This window comes from Chlorocebus sabaeus, chromosome 2, assembly GCF_047675955.1.
Source record: "Chlorocebus sabaeus isolate Y175 chromosome 2, mChlSab1.0.hap1, whole genome shotgun sequence".
Classification (NCBI taxonomy): domain Eukaryota; kingdom Metazoa; phylum Chordata; class Mammalia; order Primates; family Cercopithecidae; genus Chlorocebus; species Chlorocebus sabaeus.
Window position 1 is genome coordinate 37,003,411 of NC_132905.1, and position 21,619 is coordinate 37,025,029.

A 21,619-nucleotide genomic window follows, 5' to 3' on the forward strand; every position below is an offset into this window, starting at 1 on the left:
TAAATAGCCTGTAGCATCCTTTTTTAAAAAAAGCCCTTCCAAGTAAAGGCATATTTCAAACTGTATTAACAATATTTTCTGGCTGGGTATGGTGGCTCATAACTGTAATCCCAGCACCTTTGGGAGGCCAAGGTGGGCAGATCCCTTGAGCTCAGGAGTTTGAGACCAGCCTGGTCAACATGGCAAAACCTCATCTCTACAAAAAATACAAAAATTAGCCGGGCGTGGTGGCGCTCACCTGTAGTCCCAGCTACTCGGAAAGCTGCAGTGGAAGGATCGCTTGAGCCTGGGAGGCGAGGCTGCAGTGAGCCATGTTCATACCACTGCACCCCAGGGTGACAAAATGAGACCTTGTCTCAAAACAAACAAACAAACAAAAACAGGAACAGAACATGAATATTATGAATATTTTCCATCATAATGACAGTCGCTGCTGGAGTAAATGTACTTTAGAAAGATTTTCTTCATTAAATACATATGTCAAATAAATGGAGATTTGTGACCATTCCGACAACTGTCATTTCTGTATCAGCTCAAGTGTGGTACAGGTTATTAGCTGCTGCTTGGAAAAAGGCACATTACAGGAAGTGAACTAGCATCATCACTGCAGTCCTCAACACAGAATTCCCGTTCTGCTTTATCATGGTGCAAAGGACAATTCTGCATGTGAAAGGAAGGAAAAGTAAAATTTTAACAAAAACGAGTTGATGAGTTACCCTTTGTTGCTAAAATTTGTTTAATTTCAATTAATTTTCATAGAAATAGCCAATAAGTGCTTCATTTAACAGATATTCACTGAGTGCCAACCATGGGTCAGGAATATTCCTAAGTGCAAGATAAAGCCATATCCTGAAAAAAAAGTGGCATTGCCATTACTGAGATGTGGAAGACAGTAGGAAGAGCAGATTTGTGAGAGAAATCCAGGAGTTTGGTTGGAGGGGAGTTATTCTGGTAATGTCCATTACACATCTACACAGAGATGCCAAGTGGGCTGAGGACACATATCTGAGAATCCAAATTGGCTGATTTGCTTAACCTCTAAGCTTCAATAAAATGGTCAATATAGCTCCTTTAAGAATTAAAAAATGGGCCGGGCACGGTGGCTCAAACCTGTAATCCTAGCACTTTGGGAGGCCGAGACGGGCGGATCACAAGGTCAGGAGATTGAGACCATCCTGGCTAACACGGTGAAACCCCGTCTCTACTAAAAAAAATACAAAAAAAACTAGCCGGGCGTGGTGGCGGCGCCTGTAGTCCCAGGTACTCAGGAGGCTAAGGCAGGAGAATGGCAGGAACCTGGGAGGCGGAGCTTGCAGCGAGCTGAGATCCGGCCACTGCACTCCAGCCTGGGCGACAGAGTGAGGCTCCGTCCCCCCAAAAAAAAAAAAAAAATTATTAAAAAATGTAATTTTAAACAGGAACTATTTTATTTCTTTAGTTGTCTGGTGGTTAAAACCACTTTATCTTCTGTGACTTTTTAAAACATTTTACTTTTTATTAATTTTGTTTAAAAAATAGAGATGTGGTCAAGACCAGGTTGGTCTTCAACTCCTGGGTTTCAGTGATCTTCCTGTCTTGGCCTCCCAAAGTGCTGATATTACAGGTGTGAGCCACCATGCCTGGTTATCTTCCATGACTTCTAAAATTTGAGTATTGGCCAGGCGCAGTGGCTCGCACCTGTAATCCCAGCATTTTGGGAAGCCAAGGCGGATGGATCACTTGAGGTCAGGAATTCGAGACCAGCCTGGCCAACATGGGGAAACCCCGTCTTTACTAAAAATAGAAAAATTAGCCAGGCGTGGTGGCAGGCACCTGTAATCCCAGCTACTTTGGAGACTGAGGCAGGAGACTTGTTTGAACCAGAGAGGCAGAGGTTAGTAAGCCAAGATTGCACCACTGTACTCCCGCTTGGGCGACAGAGCATGACTCTGTCTGGAAAAAAAAAAAAAAAAAAATTGAGTATTGGAAATCTTTTTTTTTTTAAAGACAGAATCTTGCTCTGTCACCCAGGCAGACACTGACAAAAACACAGTATACAGTAGTGGAAACACAGCTCACTGCAGCCTCGACCTCCTGGGCTCAAGCAATCTTCCTGCCTCAAGCTCCTGTATAGCTGGGACCACAGGCACACGTCACCATGTGGCTTTTTTAAATTTTGTGTAGACACAGTATCTCTCCTTGTTGCCTAGGCTGGTCTTGAACTCCTGGGCTCAAGCAATACTCCCACCTTGGCGTCCCAAAGTGCTGAGATTACAGGCATGAGCCACCGCACCCAGCCTGAAGATCTTATCTGAAGGTCAGGTTGATCACAATGACATCTTCTAAGAAATCCACTGGAAATAACTGTATTATCATATATGAACGAAGACTGGTTTAAAAAATTTATGGTTTTATCTGGCTAAATTTTAGTCCTATTGCTAGGAATAAGTTAATTTTTTAAAAGTCTAAATCTAAGAAAAAAAGAAACAAAGTACAAATCTAATGTATCCCAGTAAGAAGGATTTTAATTTTAAAGAAATCTAAGAGAGTGTAACTGTTTTAGAAGTGATTTGGGAATAGGGTTGCTGATGTTGGCCAAAGACCCAGTCAGACTGTGCAAGCATGTCAATAAACATCTATGTCCAAGCAATGGCAAAAGTTCACAAACACAGGACAACAAGGAGACTCCCATCACAATAAGAGTTGTGTCAAAGAGTGTCACATACAAGGACACAGAGAAAAAGGAAACTAGGTAATTCAAAACAATAAATTAAAAGAAGAAAAAAGCTGCAGGCATGCTGTAAATCTCCACCTCAAATGAGCATTTTTGACCTGTGAGTAGTGACTATCGGGCATGGGGTCAGTTTCGTGGGTCTTGACCAACATTGAACACAAAGTGGAAAAAGAACTTCCACATCAAGATGGGAGATGGGAATACACATCTGATAGCTTGTACCCCAAACTCAGCTAAAACTACAGTAAAGGAATTCACACACACAAGCATACACACACAAACCCACAAGAACCAGGAAGACAGGCATCAACCACAACACAAGTTTGGAAGCTGCAAAGCATATGGACAAGTGGCAAAGGATCTGGTAGACTAAAGAAAGCGAGTCCTGACCAGCAATGGGGAAGGTTGAGAAATAATGAGGTACGCAGCAGACTCCTCCGAAGATGCGGGCACTGACATCCCCAGATGCTGCGGTCCTGAAGGAGAGGAAAGAAGCAGCTGAATTAAGGAGGCTGGGGTAAAAAGGTGCTCAAGGTACAAACGAACCCCTAGATCCCTGTCCTCACTCCAACTTGTTCTCTCTCAGCAGACTTTGGGATGCTTCTCTGTGGAGGGTAAGACAGAGGGGTCTCTAGCCTGGGGAATACCAAGCACAGCTGGACTCAGGTGCAACCAGAAACAGAGAGCAGGTGACTATATGCACACACACCCTTCCCACTCAGCTCCTAATATTGACATCAGACCTCTACTCTCCAGTCTGAAGATTCATCTCTAGGAAAGCAGACTAACCAAGTGAAAAGACTTTAACACACTGACCTCAGGGATCCCTCAACTAACAGCCCATCCAGATACCCCACAATAAAAGAACCTCTGATTTGAGAAGGCCCATGCATTTGTGTGGAACTTCCAATCAGCATTTCCATCTCTCCTCTCTTTATCATAAATAACCAAGGGTTAATGGGCACTTGAGGAAAGCCTCTAGTATGAACAAATAAACCCAAATAAACAGATTAGGGAAACTTAGAATGGTATATATGCTGTGGATTCTTTTAAAACTTAATTTTTTTTTTCCCAGAGATGATACTCCACTCAAAAACAAAACAAAAAACAAACAAAAAAATCCCAGAATGTTTAGAAATTTTTTAAAAAAAGCTCTTGGGGCCAGGCGTGGTGGCTCACGCCTGTAATCTCAGCACTTTGGGAGGCTGAGGCAGGTGGATCACGAGGTCAAGAGATCGAGATCATCCTGGCCAACATGGTGAAACCTTGTCTCTATTAAAAACACAAAAATTAGCTGGGCGTGGTGGTGCACGCCTGTAGTCCCAGCTACTTGGGAGGCTGAGGCAGGAGAATCGTTTGAACCTGGTAGGTGGAGGCTGCAGTGAGCCAAGACTGCGCCACTGCACTCCAGCCTGGCGACAGAGCGAGATTCCCTCTCAAAAAAAAAAAAAGATCTCAGGAGGTCCTTGGGCCTCACAACACACATATGGTTAAGGCCCTGCCACCTACTTCGTGGCAGCTAATTATTATATACTATATATATATATTTCTTGTTGTTCTTTTGTTTTTTTTTTCCTTAAAATAAAACTAAAGCCTTTTTTTTTTTTTTTTTTTTTTTTTTTTTAAAGACTGAGTCTCACTATGTTGCCTAGGCTGGAGTGCAGTGGCGTGATCTCGGCCCACTGCAACCTCTGCCTCCTGTCTTCAAGTGATTCTCCTGCCTTAGCCTCCCAAGTAGCTGGGACTTAAGGTGTGTGCCACCATGCTCAGCTAATTTTTGTGTTTTCAGTAGATGGGGTTTCACCATGTTGGCCAGGCTGGTCATGAACACCTGAACTCAAGTGATTGAAAAATGCACTGGGGCTGGGCATGGTGGCTCATGTCTGTAATTTTAGCACTTTTGGGAGGCCCAGGTGAGTGAATTGCTTGAGGCCAGGAATTTGAGACCAGCCTGGGCAACATGGTGAAACCCTTTCTCTACAAAAAATACAAAAAAATTAGTTGGGTATCATAGCATGTGCCTGTAGTCTCAGCTACTCTGGAGGCTGAGGTCGGAGAATCGCTTGAGCCCAGGAATTAAACGCTGCAGTAAGCCATGACTGTGCTACCACATTCCTCACTGGGTGACCAAGTAAAGACCCTGTCTAAAAAAAAAAAAAAAAGAAAATCAAGCTCTTGGAAATCTTTAAAAGGTATGATAATAGAGGAAAAAAATAAAAGAAGGATTGGAAGGTAAAGTTGAAGAAGCAGAGTAACAGAGATGGAAAAATGGGAGTGAAAAGATAAAACAAAGTGGAAGGTCGGTAAAGCAGTTCCAACATCTGAGTAACAGTAAGAGAAACCAAAAAAAACCACACACACACAAAAAAAGGGAGGCAATTAAAAATGAAGTCATTAAATTCCCCACGACTAAGAAAATATGATTTTGACTGAAAGGGTTCAGCGTGCCAAGCACAGAGGATGGAAACACCCTCTCCAAGGCATGTGATCATGGACCACTGGAGGAAAATAAGGTTCTAAGAGTTACAAGAGAGAAAGAAAGTGGTCACATACAAATGGCTGCTAGACCACAGACCAATGCCTTCAAAATTTCAAGTAAAAATGTTATCTAAATACACGCTGTTAAAACTATCAATGATGGGAGAAGAGAATAAAGACATTTTCAGACATTTCAGATCTCAAAAGTTTTACCTCCTACACATGTTTACAGGGAATCTATTCAAGGATGCATGCCACCAAAAAGATGGAATAAGTCAAAATAGGAATATACAGGCCACAGAAAATAGGAAATTTAACATAAGAGGCAAAGGGAATCACCAGGGTGGTGGTATGCGAAAGTCAATGGAACTACAGAGATCTTGCTCATGGCTGAGACCATGAAGGTATTATGTTTCTAACACAAATGGCTTAAACACAAGCTGCATGACTCTTAGATTATCTGAGCAAGAGCACTGTTTCCTAAATTGAAATACAGAAATTAAAAATCTACCTGAATTCAATTGATTCTATATAGTCTTATATACTTCTATATGCAAGTGTACATGAAGTTGGTAACAGCAGTGGCCTTGGCTGAGTGACATGGCTCACGCCTATAATCCTAGCATTTTTGGAGGCCAAGGCAGGTGGACTGCTTGAGCTCAGGAGTTTGAGACTAGCCTGGGCAACATAGTGAGACCCTGTCTCTATTTTTTAAAATAAAACAAAAACTAAACAGTAGTGGCCTTTAGGGCAAGTGGGTTGTGGGCCCCTAGCAAAGAGATGAGGAGAATGACTTTTCACCATTCACCCTTTTATTTTTTTTTGACTTGTGTCAAAAAAACAAGTAGTACTTGTTCAACAATGAATATATTCCCTAATTCAAAAAAGAATGGAATGAAAAATATCTGATCACTATACTTAACAAGAATGTTTTATGAAAATGAGACATATAAAACTAGATTCCATATACATATTGTGCTATACTATAAATATAAATGTTATATTTAAATATTTTTATATAAATGTTATATTTATATTTATTTTTATATGTTTATAATGTTATCTAACACTATAAATGTGTTAAAGAGGTTATGATAGAAAATGTTTCTTACTGAAGGTTGCAAAGAACTTTGAAAACAATAAACCAAGTACTCTGGTAGAGACCTGCTTTCCTACAATACTGAGCATCCACTAGGTCCCGGGAACTCCCAGATCTGAGATGTTTGTGCCCTTGTATGTGGAGGTGCACATGGAACCAAACATCCCCACCTGGTGCTGGAATTCCAGGTGCAGTGTCCATTCATGTCTGTTCTAGGCCCACCTCTGTAAACAGTGTTAGGGAGGGCCTCTGGCTATGTGTGAGAAGGTCACTACAGGGAAACTTTGAAAAAAAATAAAGATGACAAAACATCACTGTTACAATTTTAAGGAATATTATTCTAAAACAAAAAATATTATTAATAAAATCATAGGTTTATTCCAATATTTTAAAATATTTTCTGTAACATTCCACTCAGAAGGTAGATAACCACAAAGCTCTTCCCTAAGGAAGGGTGCAAATGGAATGTAATATATTACTGTACTCTGTAGAATACAAACTGTGAAGACAAGGAAATTCAATTATTCAATTTTCTCTTCCTACACCATTTCTGCTGGAGAACTGCTCACTCAACATCCCAGAAGCTATCTTGTTGAGATTTGCTACCACGATATAGGAGTGATGAACCTTCATTCTCAGCATAATGAATGTGACACTGCCTACATCCATCCTGTGTGAGAGTTAAAAGGACAACCCCCCTGCAGCACACGCCAACCAATCTATCAGAGCAATCATGCACATGACTTCTGCCAAAATCCTCCAACTTAATTTTTAAATAGCTAAAATATGATCAAGGTCATATGGGTACTGCACTTGAAACTACAAACATCGTCTGTTCACAAATGTTCACTGTTATAGCAATAGCACTTTGGGACAATCAAGGGCACAATCACATTTTTAAAAATCAAGAGCAAAAAGTAAACACAAAAGGGCATTTGCATGAGGCAGAGAATCCTGTTTCTTGGCAGTAGACAGAAAACTGGCTAAAGAAATAGGCTCACAGATACGTACAATCTACAATTTGATTCTGAGTATTAGTCTTGAAGACATAGCTATACACATCCCAACATACAGCCTACTATTTTACATTAGTAGTTTCTTATATAACAGTTGGAAGAAAAAACGTATCAAAAACCAACCTAAATCATATTAACCACTTTAATAAACTCCTTTATACTTTCTTTTTTTCAACCACTTTACTCCAGGTTTGGTTAGTATAATCACAAGACTGTCTAGCCTAATAGAGAAAATTCTCCGGTTCCAAGATGATGCCTTGCTATGTAGCCATTAATTATTAAGCTCCTAGTAAACCCTGAATTAGATATAGAAATTTGCAAAACAGTATTTCCAAGAATGTGAAAAACAGAGGAAATTTAAGGCAGATGGTAACTCTAAGAAGAGTCACACGAGTATTAAATTGGCACGCTGGAAATGGCTCATAGCAAAATCTAATTTTCTATCAGATGAGGGGGCCGGACACAGTGGCTCATGCCTGTAAGCTCAGCACTTTAAGAGGCTGAGGTGGGAGGATCACTTGAGTCCAGGAATTTGAGATCAGCCTGGGTAACATAGCAAAATCCATCTCTACAAAAAAACAAAACAAAACATTAGCTGGTGTGGTAGTGTGTGCCTGTAGTCCCAGCTACTTGGGAGGCTGAGGTGGGAGGATCACTTGAGCTCAGGAGGCAGAAGTTGCAGTCAGCTGAGATGGCGCCACGGCACTCCAACCTGGGTGACAGAGATCCCATTTCATAAAAAAAAAAAAAAAAAAAGGAACAGATTGGGGCTGCATGGCTAGGCTACACTGAGGAAATGTTCCTCTTATGGATTCACAAAAGAAAAATGACTTTTAGTGCCATGTGCCTTGCAATTATCTATAGCAAAACAGTCTAGCTCCCTCAACTCCACTGTGTGTCCAGGAAAAGATAGTGAAAACATTTCCTGGAGAGGTGAAGACTACAAGGAAGCTACCAGCTCATTGTGCACAGGTGAGAAAACGTCATGGTAAAGGAGCACCACGTGTTGATTTTAATAGCTTTTTCTAACGGGTGTCACATGCCATAGAAAAATTGCTCCCTGCCCTCTGAAAAAAAAATGTCATACAGAAAAATCAGATTCATAAAAGTATACATCCAAAGTAGGCAAAAACTATGGTTTATGCTTTCAAAATATGCAAAATAATTTCACTATAAAATACTTTGATTTGCATGTGACTTAGTAGTTATTTCATATTAACCAGATTCAGCTGCTTTGATAAATCTGTTTTAGAATATCTATTTTTAAGCCAAAAGATAAACCTTACATTTGTGCATCCACATGTAAAGCAATCCTGCTTGGCGTTATGCAGCCAAGATACTAAAAGATTAATAACATAATTTTAAAAAGCTCCAGTTACGGACTAACAAATAATATATTTCCTCAAATTTTCTGGGCTACACTACTGACCTGTATTAATGCAATCTGAATTTTTAGATAGAAGTACCACTCAATGGTTGGTTGTTACAACTTAGAAGCAATAGGGTTGGGAAGACCTTCAAAATATTGGCCATTAAATCATAAGTAAAATTATTCTTAGAGCTGGATTATCGTAAGTGACTCCACTTAACTTTTCTTATTTCATACTCTGCAAATTGACTCTAACATTCATAATCATGCCCTTTTATGTGCTTTAAGTGGACATACTGACTTTGCGGTCTATACTTTGTAAGAGAGCAGGTAACTCTAGCACAGAAGAAACTATGTAATGTGGAACTGGGGAGGACTTCAGTGGCACTATTCCATTTTTATTGATCCAGACTGTTGCTTTCAATCCTGCATTGAGGCCTCCTTGGATGTCGGTTTCTAATGTGTCACCGACCATCACACAGTCCCCAGGTTGTACTCCAAGAAGATTGCAGCAGTAATAAAATATGGACGGTGCTGGTTTCTCCTCTCTCTGCTCTCCACCTACAACAACAGCATCAAAATAAGACTGACAGGCACAAGCCTCAATCTTCTCTCTCTGGGTCTGTCTGTCCCCATTCGTTAAGAGAAGTAGGCGGACCTCCTTTCGAAGTTCAGTAAGCATGGCTTTGACATCTTCTGCTAGTGTCATATGCTGTAAACGTGTAGATTTCCAAAGGAAATAACATTCTTCAGCCAATTTTCTATTGGCTGCACCACCTTTTGTTTCCTGGATTGCTTCTTCCCAATGTGAAGTCCTTAAATCAGTAATGCACGTATTGTAAGGATGAAAACATTCCTTGCTGAGTTTAACTTGAACTTTATCACAGATGATTTCAGCCTCTTCTTTATAATGGTATTTTGATTGTAAGAGTTTTATCACCTAAATAATGGAAAATAACTCCATTAACACATTGCATGTCTTTAATAGTCATGCCCTAGGAAGCTGTGATCCTACAAGTGGCTGAGAGATTCCAACTCCACTCCTCTGCTTTAAAGCAGCTATTTCTGGTGGGAATTGGCCTTATTTTTAGAGACAACAAAGTGAGGCTCTCCCAATCTCTCTAGAACTCACTCATTTTTTAAAACCAACTTCTTCATATATAGCTAATAACAATCCTTTGTTTGGTAGTTTAGAGTCCAACATCTTTCATTCTGGTCATGAAGACATGAAAATAAAACTTGTGCTTATTGGGCCGGGTGTGGTGGCTCATGTCTGTAATCCCAGCACTTTGGAAGGCCGAGGTGGCAGGATCACTTGAGCCTAGGAGTTCAGGACCAGTGTCGGCAACATAGCGAGACCCCATCTCAAAAACAAAACAAAAAATCCTTGTACTTATTTTTGGTAAAACATTTAAAATTTCTGACAACCACTATTTAGACTATTATCAGAAAAAAAAACACCTAGTTCATCTAATTTTTTCTCATCTACATCCATTTCATATTTTGAAGACCTAAATTGACTATCACCTATAATGGGATTGAATTCTACACTTTTATTTTTTTTGAGACAGAGTCTCATTCTGTAGCTTACGCTCAAGTGCAATGGCACCAGCTCAGCTCACTGTAACCTCCACCTCCCAGGCTCAAGGGATTCTCCTGCTTTAGCCTCCTGTGTAGCTGGGATTACAGGTGCCCGCCACGACGCCCGGTTAATTTTTGTATTTTTAGTAGAGACAGGGTTTCACCATGTTGGCCAGGCTGGTCTCGAACTCCTGACCTCAAGTGATCTGCCCGCCTTGGCCTCCAAATTACTGGGATTACAGGTGTGAGCCACTGTGTCTGGCCCAATTCTGTACCTTTTTGTTTTTGGATACAGAGGCTCCCTCTCTTGCCCACACTGGAGTGCATTGGCACAATCTCAGCTTACTGCAACCTCTGCCTCCTGGGTTCAAGTGATACTCCTGCTTCAGCCTCCCGAATAGCTGGGACTATAGGTGACCGCCACCAAGCCTGGCTAATTTTTGTATTTTTAGTAGAGGCGGGGTTTCACCATGTTGGCCAGGCTAGCCTCGAACTCTTGACCGCAAGTGATCTTCCTGCCTCTGCCTGTCAAAGTGTTGGGAATACAGGCACGAGCCACTGTGCCGGGCCCCAATTCTGTACTTTTGAGTTAAATACTCCCTCTCCCGTATTCCCAAGGCTCTTTATGTGTGCTTTTATAACACTAATCCATTTGGACTGTCTTCTAACTTTTCCTAAAACCCCTAATGTGGCAAGCATTGTACTACATACTTACATACATTATTTCTAACCTTTTCTACAATCCTGCAAGACAGTTCCATGTTCCAAACGAGGCAGGGAAGTGCAGAACTCTTAATAACTTGCCCATCTGGGATCTGCATCCATACCTGCTTACTTCCAAAGCCCACGTGCTTGCCTTTGCACTATGTCTTAAGCGCTGGAGACTGGCCTTTGTCCTTGGGGCATTATCTGGTGGGGAATATACAACCACTACAAATGATGGGGCGGGGGGTGGGGGGGCATGCCATGACAGTTTGAACAAGCTGTGGGAATAATACGGAAGTCATTCCACAGGGTAGCTGGCATAGGAAGTCACATTGAGACCAAGGAGTGAACAAGCAGAAAAAGTGGGTATGGGAAGAGAAGAAAATCATTCCAGACAGAGGAACAGCATGAACAAAGGCCAAGAGTTCAAAATTTTGTGGAAAAAGCAAGAAGCTGAGTTGAGCCCAAATGGAGGCATGTGAGGGAGGATGCCAAGAGATGCAATTGGGGAACCTGTCTGCAGATAGTTTGTGAAGGGCCTTGAACCCCATGCTATAGCAGGTGTTGCCTAAATCCCCTTGGCACACACTATATTCACTCGCCAGTGGCTTCCCACTCAAGTGTGGGCCTCTCTGCTTGTGGGCTTTACTTGGCCACATACAGGGTATCTATACACATAGGAAGGGACTAAAAAGTATTGCCCTGGGGGTAGTCCTCAACATATGTAGGTTAGAAACTGGTGAATAAATATCACAGCTTCCTTGCCCTTGGGGAGCGCAACTGAACCCTGTTCTGTGTACTGTCTCCCAGAGATCTCCAGCTGCTCACAGCAGTAACCTGCTCATTAAGCTGCTCTAACCTGTACTGAACTCCTTCCCCTTCTTGTCTCCCTGACCCCTTAACGTCTATCTTGGATCACCTCATAAACTGCCTGCATTGGAAGTCCTGTGTTCAGGTAAGCACCTGAGGAAAGTCAAACAGGCTGGGGCAATGCTGGCTCTTTGAAATGCACCCAGCTACGGCTAAAATATATCTGTTGTAACAGGATTAGAGAATAAGCAGTATGCTACTCACACCAAAAACTCAACTCACCTACTGAGAGAAAAACGCACTTCTTTTTCTTCCCTCAGAGTAAAAGATTCACAACAAAGGAAAAGGGTCTTTCTCCCACCCCCCAAACAGGATCGCGCTCTGTTACGAGGCTGGATGGAGTGCAGTAGAGGAATGATTATAGTTCACTGTGGCCTCAAACTCCTGGGCTGATCTCCCTTCAGTCCCCCGAGGAGCTAGGACTACAAGTGCACACTACCATACCTAGTTAACAAGTTTTTTTTGTAGAGACAGGGGTCTGGCTGTATTGCCCAGGATTGTCTTTAACTCCTGGCCTCAAGCAATCCTCCTGCCTTGGCCTTTCAAAGTGCTGGGAATTACAGGTGTGAGCCACTGTGCCTGGCTGAAAGGAAAATCTTTTTTGAGGTATTTGTGCTAATAGGAAAATGTATCAGAAGACTCGGCCATATCAGAAAAAAAAAATTTTTTTTAAAGAAAAAAGAAAATGTAATCATTAAGAAAAATCTTATCTGCCCAAGAAAAATATACCAGCCCTAGGAATTTTAGGTAGAGGCAAAACACTGTAAAATTTTGCTTTATAAATTTCTATTAATAAAACATTTTCAATCTCCATGTTTATCTCACCATTTTTGCTAGCAACATCAATTGAAGGACTCTTAAGCTATGACTGACAGGAGCTCCAAAGTTTCAGCAACCCTACAGCAGTGCAAGGACACACGCCTCTAGGACTCCACAGAGCTTGAGCTCAAATAGGGGCTGGCTCATAACAAGTAAACAAAGAGCTCCCAATACAGACTCAATTTCCTGTTACTTCAACTGGTGCTTCATTAAGCACATTCTGGGGGCTCTGAAAAAGTAGGATTTGCTCACCTTAAAAGGGAGATGTTTGTAAAGGCATGGTATGCCACTCCCAAGTTTCAAAATCTCTTCCTATTCTATCCCTTCAATTAACTTCCTCATTTTGTTACACAGCAAGTAATTACAGGTTGGTGTGGGACAGTAAGTAGCATTTTAACAATATTAACATCTTTAGGAAAAAAGCTTATCAGCATTCATTTATTAGTTCAAACAGAAATTAACACCTACCCTGAATTAGTACGCGTTATTACAAACTCTCCTAACACCTGCACTGAAAATGGGAGTACTGATTGAACTGGAGGTGAAGGAAAAAGTTCTCTAACTTGCAGGTGTGATGATACTTTGTGTGTGACTGGTAAGGCAGGGCTGAAAAAGATTTTGGTATGAAGAGCCCACCAGGTGCTCGCTGGCCTGAAGAAAGGGGCCCTGCTCTGATAGATGGGCTATCAGTTAGTAGACTAATATGAACTCAAACTTCACTTACTTCAAAACTCTATCTTAAGGCTCTGAGCATATACAAAAAAGGAAACTCTATTCTTCTACTGTCTGCTCCCTAGACCCAGAACTAAAGTTAGTATCATCAATACTTTAGTTAACTGATTTTAAAAGACTTTTTGAGGGCTTAGTTTGGGAACCATCTAATACTTTACAACACTGTAAGAAAAGTGTATTCTGAATACTAATCATTTGGATATGAAGTGTATGGCAGGTGCACCTGACAGCACTAACTTACGCACAACCTTAGAATGACTCTGTGGTCTATGAGGAATGTGTATTTGGGTTCCAAGATAAGGAGTTCAGGAGTGTCCAATCCAGAGATTAATTTCTTATTTAGGAGGAAGATCTGGACCATGGCCCATCCCATTCTGTGGAACTCAGGTTGCAGAGGGGATAGAGGTCCTTTTTTTTTTTCTTTCCATTAAACGAAGGTGGCCAAGAGGTTGCTGCAGGGAGGGTGCTAAGTGAAAATGCTATATAAACTGCATTCTTTTTACAAGTGGCTAGAGTTCTGTCCAGCCCACTGCCAATGGACCATCTTGTATATAAGTTCCCGCAAAAACCCTTTCTCATTTGCTGGCTTCGAGTCTCAACTTCAGCCTCTTGAACATGGTGCTATCCCTACTGAAATCAACAGGGATCCAGCACGACAGAAGGGGATGAATTCCAAATAAAACTATTCATACTTTAAAAACACACTCACAAAATGAGACCTGCACTCAGCCCAGCAATTCAAGCAGCCCTTCTGTTATTTCTATTTCAAGTCTGTGCTCAAACATCACCTACTCGATGAGGCCAAATCTGACCAGTCTATTTAAAATGTTGATTTGTTACCCTCTCTGCTTTTTCAACCACATCTGTAAATATTTATTATGTTCATTGCCATACCCACTAAGAAGTAAATTCACAAATGCAAAAATCTCTTCTGCTTTGTTCACTGAGAAACTCCAGGCTTCTGGAGAAAAGTTCCTGAGTAATTACCACAAAAAAACAGGTCTAAAGAGGGAGGAAAAAAATAACTTCCCTAGGTGATTAAAAAAAATTAAAGTTGATACATACAGTCAGTATCTGACCTCTTGTCCCCAAGCCCAAGGCAATAAATGGCTGGACTTTTCCCTCTTCCTCCATTCATAAATTATTTACAATGATTTATGAAAGCTGGCATGTTACTTTTGAACAGGTCAACATCTATGGATGTTATTGTTTCCTTACGTGATAAAGTATTCCTTGTATAGCCAAGAGCACACAGTTCGATTCTGCTCATTTATTAGGCTAATTTCTTATCCTGCTAATTTATTATTACAGGCTAATTACAAAGGAGGCAGTAATAGAACCAAGTCTCGAAGTAAAAACTTGTATCCATCCATCCAGCATTTAACATTTGCCATGTGTCAAACGAGGAGAATTAAGACAGCTTGTTCCCTCCCAAGAAGCTCACTATTTAGTTGTAGGCACCTGACTTTCAAAATTAATTGTAATATCCTTTGACAGATGCATTAAGAAATATCTGAACAAAATAGAGCACTAGTATAAGTGAGGGTGTAAAGACCAGGGAGACATACGATTTAGTCTTTCTTTTAAAAATATTGCTGTGGCAAGAATGTGGAGGACACACTGGATGTGGTAAACCTGGAGACAAGCGCACAGCAACAGTCTAGGTGAGAGATGAGTTCAGCTGTAACTGAGACATGCACGGGGAATGTGCAGTGGTGGACAGGCAGCATACGAGGGTGGAAGGTGCTGTAATTCGCTGAGTGGACACTGCACCCATGGGCTTCCCAAGTATTACAGGCTTATTGAGGACTAATACAATTCACATTTTATGAAGATATAAGGCTCCGACTGGTTAATTCCTTGAGGCACTTTCAGCTAGGTTTTCGGAGAGCTGTGATTCATATTCAAATGTCTGATTTTTAAAACCCAAACTCTGGAACTACAGCAAGAATTGGCCTAAAGCAGTAGTTTAATTGGAATGCCCAGGGCTCAGCTTACTAATAACACACAGGTAAATATGCAACGTCCGCAGCCAGAGATACTGGAGGCAATATGGCACAGGGTGGTAACCCTGAGGTGGAGGCCAATGTTATATAGAAGGGGCAGTTAAAAGCGGGGAATGCCTCAGTAAAGTCATGAAGACAGACTTTAAAAATGTCCATGGATTCTGGCAATTTGGGACTGCCTAGTGACCCAGCAAGTCTATTTCAGTCTAGTGGTGAAGATAAAGCAACATTACCATGGATTTAGTAATAAATAGGAGGTAGAGATAAGGAGATAACGGGTACGGATTTCTCCGGGAAAACATGGCTGTCAAAAGAGACAGGTAACATCTAGCGCAGGAAGAACAGCCCAAAGGGAGGCATCCTTTTTACAGCTTTTTTTAAAACTATAGGGCAAACATGAATATACGGCAGGAGTGGAATGCAGCTAAAAAGAAAAACTGATGAAGCATGAAGAGGACGGGGAGCTCAGGTTTGGACGAATTAGCTTTTGAAAGTGGGTTTTCCACATCTGATAAATCCTTTGCTTTCCCCTTGATGCTGAAGAAAGAGAAAGGGAAGCCGGGGTGGACTCGGGCTGGAACACTGGAAGGTCTGAAACTGCCTCCGCGCGTGTAGAGGAGCGGTGCCGCGGAGCAGCGCCTCGCGAAAGGCATGCCCTCGCAGCATGGGCTTTTGCTGTGTCACCTCAGAAAGCCACGGGGACCACCACCCCGCCACGGAGGCCAGAAGGAGTTCTGTGGGGACAATTCTCTAAAGCAGGGCTTATGTCCAGGCTCGGTACTGACAGCCGTGTCCCTTCTTGGGGCAACACTGGGGCTAACTCTATCAGGTCTCCTCCCGGCACCCCACACACCGACACCCTGACCGGGGGCGGGCCTAGCGCCTGGTCTCGCGGCTTTGCTGTCGCCTCCCACGCCCACGGGCACCTCCGCCACCGTGGCAGCCGTCACGGAGCCCTTCCACGTCCCGAGCGCCGAGGCACCCGCCAGCGGCCGCCCCGGGGCTCGAGGTTGGGTGGCCAGCGGTCGCCAGGTCAGGGAAAGCAGACCCGCAGGGCCCGCGCACCTCCAGCCACCTCCGCACCCGGACGCTACCGAGGTCTCGACCAGCAAGAGCGGCCCACGGCGCCGGGGTGGAAGTGGGGTCACGGGGAGGTGAGCGCGCAGGACGCTGCGGGGCCGCACTGACGCCGCCCAGAGGAGCGCCACGGGAGGGGACGTTACCTCCAACATGCCTCTTCTGCTCGCCCCGGCAGTGTCGATGAGAGTGTTATCCAAGTCAAAGAAAACGGCCCGCACACTGCTCAGCCCCATAGCGCCGGCCGCTCGCGCGACCCGTAGCCCCGCCGCCGCCGCCTGCACATGCGCAAGGCGGGCTGCCCCGCGAAACGTGGGAGGAGCCGCGAGGTCACCAGACCTTCTCCAGGCGGCGGTGGAATTCCCGCGATCGGTTCATTCCCTGCGCCGCCGAGAAAAGTGAGATCCCCCCAGACTCCCGGGGTCCGGTCTCTCAAGAGTGCTGGAAGCGTGCGTGGGCGCGGCGGCGTTTCGCGACTTCTCAGTGGCTGTGACTGGGGTTGGTCCGAAGCGTGGTCCTCTTCCTGGTGTCTTTCTGCTTTTTGCTTACCTCCCTGGGCCCACCGGCGCGAGGGACCATCATCGCTGCCTCTAGGGAGGTTGTCCGCGCTGCCAGGCGCCAGGCAGCGGGCTCTCCGGGTGGCCAGGCGGGCGGCGCGGAGTCGTCTGCGGGCCCCGTGTCGGCCGTGAGCGCCCGCGGTCCTAGCCTGGCTGTGCGTGCAGGTCACTGTCGGCGATCCGGGGATGGCAGAAGGTGGAGCCTGCGCCTTCCCACCTCGCGCCGTTTGCGGCCTTCACCGGGGTGGAATCCCTGTCAGCTTGGGGCCGTGCCAGCCCGTTTTTGAAAGAAAGATGTGACTTGGGTCTCTTACAGCCCGTTTAGTACCTGTGCCCGAAGACGAAGGGACTGTGTAGTGGCTGCCCCATGTTTTGCCCTTCCTGATTGCTTTCCTGAAACTTTGCGTTCTCAGGTTTTTGGATGCCTTTTACTCGGTTGTTTTCAGGCTTAGCAAGAAGAGGTTGAGGGAAGTCGACCGCCTGTTAAACCCGCGGAAGGGTTGTAGCAGCTCTTGCCTCCTAGTGCTGGCAGAACGGGGATCGTGACACTAATCTCTAATCTTTGTCTCTCTTGGGTAACTTTACTGTAATTTGGGTATGTGGTCATCTTTAATGACCAGAAATTGACTTTCAGGTATTACAGAGCTACAGGCCAATTACCTGATTTTGTTTAGCCAGTTAGCTAAGTGGTTTATTTTTAAATTTATTTTTATTTTCGAGATGGAGTCTTGCTCTGTCACCCAGGCTGGAGTGCAGTGGCGTGATCTCCGCTCACTGCAACCTCCGCCTCCCGGGTTCAAGCAATTCTCCTGTTTCAGCCTCTTGAGTAGCTGGGATTACAGGCGCATGTCACCACCCCGGGCTAATTTTTGTATTTTTAGTGGAGACGGAGTTTCACCATGTTGACCAGGCTAGTCTCGAACTCCTGACCTTGTAATCCACCAGTCTTGGCCTTCCAAAGAGCTGGGATTACAGGCGTGAGCCACGGAGCCTGGCTAAGGGTGATTTTCACCTTTGTAAATGGTTTTAAAAAATGGATAAAAAATAAAAATAACAGTATTTTGTTACATATGAAAATCAATAAATTTTAGTGCCCATAGTTGCATTAGAACACAGCACACTCATTCATTTCTGTATCGTCTGCGGCTGCTTTTGCCATACAGAAGCAGAGTAATTGCAAGTGAGATCACGTGGCTGGAAATCCTAAAGTATTCATTATTTAGCTCTTTAGAGAAAAAAATTGCCACTCTCTCTCCTCGCTGGTGGAACCCCTTAACAGATCACTGATGTTCAGTAGGTTAGATTAATTGGTTTATCTTTATATTAATAGGAGTTTCTTCTGCAGCGTTAGACTACCTACAGTTTCTATATTTTATGGAGCACAATCACAGTTGACATCTCATTGCTGGGGTGAAGAATAAACCTATATGCATTCTTCAAAACCATGACTCCTTTCTATGCTTACCTTGTTGATGTATAGGGCTAGCCTATCAATTGTGGACATTTAGATTAGCAATCAGCCAAAATTATGAATGCATTAATTGGAGTTATTTTTAATTGCCTGAAATGTGAGAATCAATTTTACATAAAACTATAGGCACACGAAGCTTTTAAGATTGGAGCAGCTTTTTTTTTTCTGACTGGCATGCAGAGTTTGTTGATTTAGGCACAAATCTAAGGTTAGATGAGACAGAGCAGTCTGTATAATCCTTTTAAGTGGATGAGTTGTTTGACAGATTTCCTTTTGTGGCACGTTGTCTAATGGCATTCCATGACCTGTCCAACTTTGTGTAGATCACCCTATTCTGTTGCTGTTCATAAAAATTTGAATCTGTTGTCCCACCCACAGCACCAATTGAAAATAAAAAACAGGAGAGGGAGGATAAAAATTGGCCTATACTGCCTCCTCCAATTGCAGAAACATCTGTACCGCCTCCTTCGGTGGTAGAAACAAAAATCCCTATACAAAGAATTTTACGCTCTGCTGTCATAGCTGGAGAGCCCTTAGGACCTTGCGCTTTTCCTATTTCGGTAAGGCCTGATCCAGATAATCCACAGTAGGTTATTCATAAACACACTCCACAAGAATTTAAGTTTTTGAAGGAATTAAAAACTAGTGTGGTCAATAATGGAGTACAAAGCCCATGGTTCCCAGAGGAAGGAATGCTAGACGTAGAACTCTGGGAACAAGTAGGGAGAAACCTTAAACAACATCAGGCGCAAAGACATCAGGTCCTGATAAAGTCTTTAATGTTACGGGCTTTAATTTGAGCAGCCCTGGCACAGTTACACACAGAAGATCCTAAAAAGAGGAAGGAGGAGAAAACGTCATCCCCTTATCACCTCCTCTTCTCTCAGCCCCAATATTGCTGGGCCAAAATAACAAAGAGGAAACAGGTCTTACCTAAGCCTCCTCCCCAATAGATAGGAAAAGGGACAGAGGATACCCTACAGCTATCAGTCCCTGTCCAGGCTCCACTATAACCAGCACGGACCTAGGGGGACTGAACAAAGGAGGGGAACACGGGAATGAAAGACAAGAGATAAAAGTATATTTGAAAGAAGGGGTCAGGGGGCACCTTGCCTCTAGTGGACAAGGGGCCTGAGCTTTACATAGCCCTCCATATTAGGCAAAAGAGATAGCGAGAAAGGGCTTGGCTGTCGGGTAATAGTTGGCCATTTGGTTCACAGCAGGATTGCGAACTGCATCCTTTGGACAATAGGCACTAGATTTCTCAATAGATAACTTCAAGGAGCCTGGCACCAGGAAGTGATGTCCTTCAGCAAAACTTTTGGTGGCAGGGCAGTGTGAATTTGCCCACATCCTGCATTCATGATAAACAGTTTGCTGTTTGATCATATAGCCTCCAGAGGAATGCTGAGTTGGTCATGTCCCATGGGTCGTCAGCTCCTTGCAACTTTGCTACTTGAATAATGGCTAGATGCAGTAAAACCTGACAGCTTAATTTTATTATTAACTGTTTTTTTGAGATGGATTTTCGCTCTTATTGCCCGGGCTGGAGGGCAATGGCATGATCTCAGCTCACTGCATCCTCCACCTCCTGGGTTCAGACAATTCTCCTGCCTCAACCTCCCAAGTAGCTGGGACTACAGGCATGCACCACTATGCCTGGCTAATTTTGTATTTTTAATAGAGACGGGGTTTCGCTCTATTGGCCAGGCTGGTCTCAAACTCCTGACCTCAGGTGATCCACCCACCTCCGCCTCCCAAAGTTCTGGGATTATGGGCATGAGCTTCTGTGCCTGGCTGACACCTTGATTGATTGATTGATTGATTGAGACAGAGTCTCACTCTGTTGCCCAGACTGGAGTGCAGTGGCATGATCTCGGTTCCCAGCTTCAAGCGATTCTCCTGCCCCAGTCTCTAGTAGCTGGGATTAAAGGTGCATGCCACCATGCCTGGCTAATTTTCATATTTTTAGTAGAGATGGGGTTTCGTCATGTTGGCCAGGCTGGTCTTAAACCCCTGACCTCAGTTGATCCGCCTGCCTTGGCCTCCCAAAGTGCTGGGATTACGGGCGTGAGCCACTGCACCCGGCCAGCTTTATTTTCTTAATTAATATTATTTGAGACGGGATCTCGTTCTGTTGCCCAGGCTGGAGGGCAGTGGTGCAATCTCAGCTCACTGCAACCTCTGTCTCCTGGGCTCAAGTGGTCCTACCACCAGCATGTGGCAGCACACTTGGCTAATTTTTTTTTTTTTTTTTAATTTACAAAGAAAAGAGGTTTAATTGGCTCATGGTTCTTTGACCTATACAGGCTTCTGCTTTTGGGGAGGCCTCAGGAAACTTATAACAATCATGGTGGAAGGTGAAGAGAAAGCAAACATATCTTCACATGGCTGGCAGGAGAGAGGAGGAGGGGAGGTGCTACACACTTTCAAACAACCAGATCTTATGAGAACTCTATCTTGAGAACAGCAAGGGGGACGTCTGCCCCCATGATTCAATCATCTCCCACCAGGCCCCTCCTCCAACACTGGAGATTACAATTCGACGTGAAATTTGAGTGGGGACACAGAGCCAAACCATATCAACTAGGAAACATAACACTAACTGTTGTAACACACTGCAAATTTTAGTTGGCTGGGCAGTGAAATACAAGTTCACTTCTCATATAAAGTGCGATGTGGGTTGGTCCAGGGTTGGTGGTGTCATTTCTCCATGGGGTGATGCAGGGCCCAGGGATTTTCTTGTCATAGCTTTACCATCTCCTAGAGCCTGGGAATCCTCTTCCCCCCGGGCACTGGAAACCTGGAGAGATCGTCGGGGAAGCACACATGATTTTGAAGAACCCTGGCCTGGTCATGACCACCTCTCCTCCACTTGTAGCCTATGGTTTGGCCATGACAAAGGCAAGGGTGGCTGGGAGATGTCATTTGTGGCTGGACAGCTGTTCCTAGCAGCCCCTCTATCTTCAGGAAGGTGAGGCATGAATTTTTTGTTGGATCATTTGTGAATCTGTCACACCAATGAGTGCTGTAAAATTAGGAGTGGGATTTTACATAGAGAAAGCTAGAAAAACAACTGTGTGTTCATGAGGCTGAGGCATCAGGGTTGAGCACAAACATAATTTG

At 43.7% G+C, this 21,619-nt stretch overlaps 1 protein-coding gene and 1 pseudogene across 1 annotated transcript; one reads left to right on the forward strand and one right to left on the reverse strand.

Moving 5' to 3' along the window:
• Window positions 1-718: 718 nt before the first annotated feature.
• On the reverse strand, window positions 719-16,798 carry LOC103247037 (N-acylneuraminate-9-phosphatase). The gene is made up of 2 exons (XM_008019079.3): window positions 16,612-16,798; window positions 719-9,615 (listed from the first exon to the last, which is right to left on the reverse strand). The coding sequence occupies exons 1-2, from the start codon at window positions 16,699-16,701 to the stop codon at window positions 8,959-8,961; spliced, it is 747 nt and encodes a 248-aa protein (XP_008017270.2). The 5' UTR covers window positions 16,702-16,798; the 3' UTR covers window positions 719-8,958.
• On the forward strand, window positions 4,175-4,245 carry LOC119622841 (U6atac minor spliceosomal RNA; annotated as a pseudogene).
• Window positions 16,799-21,619: the final 4,821 nt, after the last annotated feature.

Coding starts and splice junctions, on each gene's coding strand:
- LOC103247037 (XM_008019079.3), bottom strand. CDS start 16,701: ATGGGGCTGAGCAGTGTGCGGGCCGTTTTCTTTGACTTGGATAACACT. Junction 9,616..16,611: donor GCAGAAGAGGCATGTTGGAG/GTAACGTCCCCT, acceptor TCCATTATTTAG/GTGATAAAACTCTTACAATC.